Genomic DNA, 8,663 nt, shown 5'->3' with positions numbered 1-8,663 from the left:
CGGCCCCCGTGCTGCCAGCCAAGTTCCCCGGAGGGTGGGGGCCACTCATCCCCCACCTCAGGGCCCGATGGCCCCATGGTTGCAGCTGGCCCGGGCCCTGCTGCGATGGCTGAGACGTCCTCATCTGGGGACAGTGTCCCCCATGCTGAGAGGCATCTAGGGGGCCCTCAGCCTGGACGTGTCCCCCGCAGCCTCAGTCAGGCCCAGCGTGGGCATGGCTCTCTGGAGGGTGGGCAGCATAAGGTCCCGTGATCCTCATAAACAGGACCTCAAGCCATCGCTATATGGCACCACGTTCTGGGGTGAAGCCCTTATGGGGGTCTGGCCAGTCTGCTTGCGTTTTCCCCCACCTCGCCCCTGCCATGGTCCTTGCGCTCATCGGCCTTGCCCTGCAGGAGAAGAATGCCCGGTTGCTAGGCGCAGCGCAGCAGCTATTTGGCCACTGCCAAGCTCAGAAGGAGGAGATCAAGAGGCTCTTCCAGCAGAAACTGGATGAGGTAGACTGGTCCCTGCCTGGCTACCGGGGGGCCTTGCACATGACCCCCAGTGCTGAGCTATGGGCAGGCGGGTGGGCAGGCAGGTGAGGGGGGCGGGACCCCAGCCCAGACAGCTGATATCCAGGTGAACTGTTGCCCTTCCAGTGCTTCTGACTCTGAAAGTCTCCCTCACAGGAGGCCTGGAGCCTGGGGCAGTCAGAGGGCAGCTCCCGGGACTGCCTAGGGTTCAGTGGTTGAGACTTTGCCCTCCAGTGCAGGGGCCACGGTTTTGATCCCTGAGCAGGGAACTAAGATCTCGAATGCCTTGCGGCCAAAAAACCAAAAACATAAAACAGAAGGAATATTGTAACAAGTTCAGTAAAATCTTTAAAAGTGGTCCGCATCAAAGAAAACGAGGGAAGGTCTGCACATGGCCCTGTGAGTGCCCACCTGGGCCGTGGTGTGTCCTCAGCTGGGAGTGAAGGCGCTGACCTACAACGACCTGATCCAAGCGCAGAAGGAGATCTCGGCTCACAACCAGCAGTTGAGGGAGCAGACGGAGCAGCTGGAGAAGGGCAACTGGGAGCTGAGGAGCCAGAGCCTGAGGCTGGTGAGCAGCCCAGTCTGGGCAGGACCCCTCCTTGTCCCTGTCCACCGTCAGGATGCTCTTAAGGGCTGGGCGGGACCCCTCCTTGCCCTTGTCCACCGTCAGGATGCTCTTAGGGCACCTGGCACATCTCAGACTCGGGCTCTGATCTTCACTGCCAGGGCACCCTCAGCCCTTCTCCCACCTACAGCCCAGGGACCCTGAGCCCACATCCCCCCGTGTACTGGGCCTCACCTGCTGGGAGCGCCCTGTCTCCTCTCCCGGATGTCCCTCACTTGCTCCTGCAGGGTATCCTTCTTGGGGACCCATCTTCTCAGCCCCACCTCCAGAAGCAACTCTGCTCTGTGCTTCGAGGGTGCGGGCTTGGGGTTGGGCAGCAGACTCCTGCTCTTCCGTGCCCCAGCTGTGCACCCAGAGGCTCCTCCCCATCTCCCACTGCAGGCACCCCTGGGTAGGAGCCGTCCACCGGAGCCCCTCCCAACCTCCCCCAGCTGTGCATACCTGGGTGGGGGCTGCCCGCCAGGACTCACAGCCCAACACCCTCCCCACAGCTCAAGGCACGATGCGAGGAGCTGAAGCTGGACTGGTCCACGCTGTCGCTGGAGAATCTGCTGAAGGAGAAGCAGGCCCTGAAGAGCCAGATCTCAGAGAAGCAGAGGCACTGCCTGGAGCTGCAGGTGAGGCTGGGCTGGGGATTGGAGCCTCCCCCATTGCTGCCTTCCCCACTCCCTGGCCCACCTGCAGAGATGTCTTCCCCTCGACTGCAGCTCCCAGCACCAGACCCTGGGACTCTTTTGAGGGATCTCTGACCACAGAGCACTCACGATGAACTGGTGTCCACTGAGATCCTTTTGAGGATGTGTCCTGAGCACACATCTCCCCAGAGCAGCTTTCTGCAAGGTCACAGCCCGTGTGTCACAGAAATGATGTTTATTGCCCAAGCCTGTGTGTGGTGGGGCCTGTGGGAGGATGCTCTGGGTTCTGACCCTCCTCTGTAATTGAGAATCAAGAAGCGGCCTGTTTATTGTGGGGAAAAGCCAAACATGCGATTCCTCAAGCCCCAGCCCGCCCAGGACAGCTTCTGTCCTGATGTCTTACCCTGGCAGTCGCCATGGTAGCCACGGAGCCTGGGCCTCTTACCACCTCTGTGCACCTGCACCCCACTTGACGCTTATTCACCTGTCAGCTTACCAGCCACATCCTCCTCTCTCTGCTGGACGGTCCTGGCTGGCGGGGTGTTGGGCTTGGGGCTGGGCGGGCCTGACACCCCCCCGGTCATCCCACAGATCAGCATCGTGGAGCTGGAGAAGAGCCAGCGGCAGCAGGAGTTGCTGCAGCTCAAGTCCTGCGTGCCGCCTGATGAGGCACTGGCTCTGCAGCTTCGTGGGAAGCCAGAGGCTGAGCCTAGCCGGCTGCACTTGGAGCTGGACTGCGCCCGCTTCTCCCTGCCGCCCTTCAGCAGCTTGAGCCCCGAGCTCTCTATGAATGGCCACGCAGCCGGCTATGAGCTCTGCAGCGCACTGGGTCGGCCCTCGCCCAAGCAGAACACCCCCCAGTACCTGGCCTCCCCGCTAGACCAGGAGGTCGTGCCCTGCACCCCTAGCCACAGCGGCCGGCCACGGCTAGAGAAGCTGTCCAGCCTGGCCCTGCCTGACTACACCAGGCTATCCCCTGCCAAGCTGGTGCTGCGGCGCCACCTGAGCCAGGACCACGCGGCCAGTGGCAAGGCAGCTGCCAGTGAGCTGCACCCACGGTGAGTACAGGCCAGCATCACTGCTGTACAGGCCCCGCGGGTCTTCTGAGCTGGGGATCGTCAGTTTGGAAGAGAATCGGGGGTTTGCTAGGCCAGGGCTGTTAGCTCTGAACACAAAGCTGTAGCCATGGCGGGATTCCCCAGAGTGACCGAGGACACGCCTTGTTTCTAGAGCCGAGCATGCCAAGGAGAATGGGCTCCCTTACCAGAGCCCTGGCATCACTAATGGCATCAAGCTGAGCCCACAAGACCCCCGACCTTCATCCCCCACGGCTTTACAGATGGGAGAGAAGGGCCCCGAGAAGGTGAGGCTGCTCTCTGAGAGCATCTGTGGCACTGGGTGGGGAGGGGTGTCTCAAAGGAGGTCCTGCAGGAGGGGGCAGCATGGCCACCCAACTGCACCCTTGCCTTCAGGTGAGGCTGGGAGAGAGCTCAGTCCCTGGGGATGGGAGGAGAGGGTGGTTGAGCAGCAGGGTGGGCCAGTCGTGGGTGGAGGCTGCTGACCGGCGTGTCTGGCCAGTTGGGAGAACGGGTTGGGGTGGGGGCTGGTTGGAATCCCCGGTGTCCCCGGGGCAGTGCCCGAGGCCACTGTCCTGGTCGGCAGGGTGTGAAGGAGCGTGCCTACGCCAGCAGTGGGGAGGCCATCACCAGCCTGCCCGTCAGCATCCCGCTGAGCACCGTGCAGCCCAGCAAGCTGCCCGTCAGCATCCCCCTGGCCAGCGTGGTGCTGCCCAGCCGCGCCGAGAAGGCGGTGAGTGCGGCCCTTGGCCCCAGCCTGCTGCCCCAGGCCTTGTGTGCACGCACAGGCAGAGCCGCGGGCCTGTCCTTTCTCCTTGAGGGCCAGTCACTTTCTGTTCAGTTGCTCCCAGTTATATCTCCAGCGTGCCGCAATACCTGAGAGAAAGAGAGCACCGATTCCCAGTAAGGTTTTCAATTTTAATCTTAGATCTGAGTGTGCGTGGTGACTGTGAGTGGAGAGAGAGTAGATTTCCAGTTCTGTAGAAGCTGCCCTTGTCCTTCTAGTCCACGCTTGGGTTCTCCCTCATACACATGCCCTTGGGAATGACACTTTGTGTAGAGCAGGCAGGGCTTTGTGTTTATGGAGGTGTCATTCACACAGAACTCATCCATCTAAGGTGTTCAGTGCAGGCATCTTTGGTGTGTTCACCAGTCTTGCAGCCAGCTCTACTTCTAGAAAATTCTGTGCCCCAAGAGGAGGCCCAACCCCATCGGCATCACCCCTGTACGCCCTCCCCAGCCCCTAACAATCAGTACCCTACTCTCTGTCTGTGGTTCAGCCTGTTCTGGATGTTTCCTATCAGTGGAATCACACCCTGTGTGTCCTGTGTCTGCCTCTCTCACTGAGCTTCGTGTCCTGAGGGTCCATCCACATGGTAGCGAGTGTCCGGGCTTCTCTCCTCTTTGTGGCTGAGCGGTGGTCCAGTGTGTGGAGGGACACGTGTGTATCCTCTGTGGATGGTCGTTTGGGTTGTATGCACTGTGGGGCTGTTTTAAAGCACACTACTATGGACATGTGTGGACAGCTGTTTCTATCTGGCTTCACCTAGGAGTGGGGTTGCCAGATCAGGTCATGATACTGCCCCCCTGCTGTCCCAGGCATTTAGACCTGAGCTCAGACATCTGCACCTCGCCTTATGAGAGCCTTCTGGTGGCTGACTGCCAGGCTCACCTGCGTGGCCGTTGCCCTTCTGGGCTCGCTGCCTCGGGCCCTGGGGACGTCCTGTGGTGTGTCCCCAGCTGGATGTGTGCCTGGCTTGGCTGACAGTGTGCGCCTTCTTTCTGCAGAGAAGCACACCCAGCCCTGGGCCACCGGCCCGAGAGTCCTCATCCACGCTGGAGAAGCAGGTGGCTGCTAACACCCATGGTGCCGGGGGCAACGCTGCTGGGAGCAAGAGCCTCGCCCTGGCTCCCACAGGTGAGGGTTCCCAGAGACCAGACCCGGCCCCTCCAGCCGGGGTGTGAGCTGCATCAGGGCCGCCCTCAGCTGCATGCACCCTGGGGTCCCGCCCAGCTCGTGTCAGGCAGCCATGCTGGGCCCGGGACCGTGCTGGCTCTGTTGGCGGGGTCTCGTCCTCTGGGAGATCCAATGGGGCTTCTGTGTGGGGCCAACTGTGCACCTGGGGGCCTGCCGCCTAGTTGGGCCCTGTCGCTGCTGTGAAGCAGGCAGCTCCAGCACTCTTCTCAATGCCACTGCTCTCGTGTGGGTAGGGCATCTCTGCTGGCGGTGCCCAGGGTCCACTCAGCATGTTCATGAGCTCCAGGCCCCTGATGTCGCAGGCCCAGAAGTGGGGAGGAGGGCACAGTGAAGGCCCAGGGGTGCCAAGCATGCAGAGAGCCGAGCCGCCACCTCGTGTCCTCCACAGGCTTTGCATACACTGGCTCGGTGGCCATCAGTGGGGCCCTGGCCGGCAGCCCGGCACCCCTCGCCCCTGGAGCCGAGCCCCCAGCCCTGGACGAGTCCTCCAGCTCTGGAAGCCTCTTTGCCACCGTGGGGTCCCGCAGCTCCACCCCGCAGCACCCACCCCTGCTGACGCAGCCACGCACCTGTGGCTCGGCCTCGCCGGCCCCCCAGCTCTGCTCCAGCCCCCGGCTTGGCGCTCTGGGCCCACTCCCCGACTCTGGCAAAGGGGACCTGCCCTGCGAGGCCAGCTTCTCAGACCCTGAGAGCGAAGCCAAAAGGAGAATCGTCTTCACCATCTCGGCGGGCGCCAGCAGCGCCAAGCAGTCACCTTCCAGCAAACACAGCCCTCTGCCGTCGGGTGCCCGCGGGGACGGTTGCCAGGGCCATGGGCCAGACGGCCGCAAGCGGGGCCGGAGGAAGCGGGCATCGGCGGGGACCCCCAGCCTGAGCTCGAGTGTGTCCCCCAAGCGCCGGGCCTTGCCATCTGTCGCTGGGCTTTTCACGCAGTCTTCAGGGTCCCCCCTGAACCTCAACTCCATGGTGAGGCGGGAGCAGCGTGCTGGGGCTGGGTGGCTGATGAGGGCGCATGCCAGGCCTGCTGGCACTCATGCGTGTGCCCGGCCCTCAGGTCAGCAACATCAACCAGCCCCTGGAGATCACAGCAATCTCGTCCCCTGAGAGCTCCCTAAAGAGCTCACCCGTCCCCTACCAGGACAACGACCAACCACCCGTGCTCAAGAAGGAGAAGCCCCTGAGCCAGACCAATGGTGCCCACTACTCCCCACTGACTTCGGACGAGGAGCCAGGCTCTGAGGATGAGCCCGGCAGTGCCAGGCGAGTGGGCTGCGGTCGGGGGGTTGGGGGCGGTCCTGACTGCAGGTCTTCACGCTGACCTGCAGCCGTGTCCTCAGGGCGCATCTGGGATTGTTAAACTGTGTGAGAAACAGCCCACGAGGGCCCAAAGCTTCTGAGAGCACCTCGCTGCCTATGTGCAGGGTGAAGCCGAGCCCGAGCCTGCAGCCCACGTGTAGGTGTCACATGTCAGCGGAGAGGAGGGAGGGCAGCAGGCGGGAGGGCCAGAAGCGGGTGCGCAGGCTCCGGTCCACTCACCTGATGGGGAACAGGGCTTTCTTTCCCTTCTTTTTTTCTTTGACAGCAGCTGTGTTAGGTATAATTCACATAATATACCATCTGCTTAAAATGTGTGATCCAGGGGTTTCTGATGTATTTATGGGGTTGTGCAGACATCACCACTCTCAATTTTAGGGCAATTTCATCACCTCAGAAAGACTCCCCATCCCCTCCCCCAGTCTCTAGCCCCACCATCTACTTCCTGTCTCTGTGGATCTGACTCTTCTAGGACCTCCTGTGAGTGGAATCAGAGTGTGTCTTTCGTGTCTGGCTTCTCTTACTGAGCATCATGTCCTCAAGGCTCATCCAGGCTGTAGCAGGTGTCAGAACCTCCTTTTTAAAAGCTGCATCATATTCCACTGTGTGGATGGACCACGTTGTATTTACCCGTCGTGGGTGCTTGGGTTGCTTTGTTTTTAGCTACTGTGAATCATGCTGGTCTGGATGTTCGTATGTGTGTTTTTATTTGAAAGCATGTTTATGGTTAGTGGCGCTAGTGGTAAAGAACGTCCCAGTGCAGGAGACATAAGAGATGTGGGTTCAGTCCCTGGACTGGGAAGCTCCCCTGGGGGAGGGCATAGCAACCCACCCCAGTATTCTTGCCTGGAGAATCCCATGGACAGAGGAGCTTGGTGGGCTAGTCCATGGGGTCACAAAGAGTTGGACACAACAGTGATTAGCACACACAGGCCCTAGGTGTGGAATTTGCTGGATCACGTGGTGAGTCTGTGCTTAACTTTTGAGGATCCTTCTGACTTCCCACAGCGGCTGCCCCATCTCACTCCTGCCAGCCATGCATGGGGCGCCAGTTTCTCCACGTCCTCGCCCTTGTGTGTTATCTTCTGGGTCTGTGTTCCATGCAGCAGAGCTGTGTCTATGGGTGTGTGGTGGTGTCCTCCTGGTTCCGACCTCTTCTCCCCAGGGGCCAGCGGCACTCCACATTGTCTCTTCCTTGGAGAGGTGTCTGTTCACATCCCGGCCTGTGTGTGATTCGGGTTGTGCTGCTAAGTCATGAGAGCTCTTTGTTTGTTCTCTTGTGTGACTCCTCGCCAGGTAGGGGCCTGCGATGTGTCCTCCGGTCCTCGGTGTGTGGTCTCTGTGCTGCTGGTGCCCATTGGGGCACAGGAGTGCTGTGTTCTGAACAGGCCCCTGGTGCCCATTGGGGCACAGGAGTGCTGTGTTCTGAACAGGCCCCGTGTGCCATGTGTTTGTGGTATTTCTTTAGTTGGCTGTTTCCAGTGTTGTCTGAGTTCATTCTTCCACATACAAACATTATGTTGTGAAAATTCTGGGTTATTTTGGGAGCTGTGTCTCTGGAGGTCATGGTCCTTTGGGACGGCCCCTGAGAATCCTGACATGTGAAGCCGCACCGCTGTGTCACTGGGTGCAGCTTGCTGGGGGCCATGACGTGCTCAGCACCATGTCATCCCCCTCCGTGGACGACACAGTCTGTGGCTCAAGAGCCCATTCCACTTGGGGCCAGTCCTGCCTGGGGCTCCGGCATGTGTCTGTGTGTTGGGAAGAGGCATTCCTCCTCCGCTGCCGGGGCCCACCCTCATCCGTGTCCCCCTGCCACAGCCGCTATCGGGGGCCCTGACGGCAGGTCAGACATCCCTGGCTCACGGCTCGCCTGGGCAATCCAGTGTACACACACAGCGCTCTGGTGTGCACGTGGATGGCAAACACTCATCCTCTTTTTCTTTTTCTGATAGAATTGAGAGAAAAATTGCAACGATCTCCTTAGAAAGCAAGTCTCCGCCAAAAACCTTGGAAAATGGTGAGTTCAGCCTGCACAACGTTTGAGTCCTTGGCACCCATGCTAGGCTTGCTGCCTGGCCCCTGAGGACCCCACGGGGCTTCCAGAATTGTCCTGGGCTGTGCTGAGTACACACCTCCCCCGCTCCTTTCCCTGCAATGCGCTGGACGCCCTTGGTGCTACCTGGTTCACTCGGGTGTGTGTAGTCCTCCCTGTCAACACAGCTTTCCTCCCGCTGAGTAGCCCGCCGCCCTCAGCTTCTCTGGCAGCCCCACCCTTGCCAGGCCACTCTTCCTCTCCAGAGGGCCTTCTGTGTTGGAGGCACTCTGAGTAGGCGGTGGTCTGGGATCCGCGGCGTCTTCCCCAGGCCTCAGCCACTGCCTCTCCCAGCAGGTGGCAGCCTAGCAGGAAGGAAGGCGCCGCTGGCCAGCGAGCCGGTCAACAGCAGCAAGTGGAAGTCCACCTTCTCACCCATCTCCGACCTGGGCCTGGCCAAGGCGGCCGACAGCCCGCTGCAG

General features: G+C 60.7%; 1 protein-coding gene across 1 annotated transcript in view; it reads left to right on the top strand.

Annotated features, from left to right (window-relative positions):
- The window catches only part of DOT1L (DOT1-like histone H3K79 methyltransferase), a 51,443-nt gene that overhangs the window by 38,114 nt on the left and 4,666 nt on the right, over positions 1-8,663 (top strand). Inside the window, exons 17-27 of the mRNA XM_010828426.1 lie at positions 396-497; positions 949-1,086; positions 1,635-1,760; positions 2,370-2,836; positions 3,009-3,141; positions 3,441-3,587; positions 4,643-4,772; positions 5,221-5,798; positions 5,887-6,092; positions 8,102-8,166; positions 8,539-8,659. Of these exons, the coding sequence (XP_010826728.1) occupies positions 396-497; positions 949-1,086; positions 1,635-1,760; positions 2,370-2,836; positions 3,009-3,141; positions 3,441-3,587; positions 4,643-4,772; positions 5,221-5,798; positions 5,887-6,092; positions 8,102-8,166; positions 8,539-8,659 (2,213 nt within the window). The remainder of the gene's footprint in view (positions 1-395; positions 498-948; positions 1,087-1,634; positions 1,761-2,369; positions 2,837-3,008; positions 3,142-3,440; positions 3,588-4,642; positions 4,773-5,220; positions 5,799-5,886; positions 6,093-8,101; positions 8,167-8,538; positions 8,660-8,663) is intronic.

The sequence above is a fragment of the Bison bison genome, unplaced genomic scaffold (genome assembly GCF_000754665.1).
Source record: "Bison bison bison isolate TAMUID 2011002044 unplaced genomic scaffold, Bison_UMD1.0 scf7180017864492, whole genome shotgun sequence".
NCBI classification, from domain to species: domain Eukaryota; kingdom Metazoa; phylum Chordata; class Mammalia; order Artiodactyla; family Bovidae; genus Bison; species Bison bison.
Note: the sequence above shows the minus strand (reverse complement) of the source record. Positions and strands in the feature narration are given on the sequence as shown.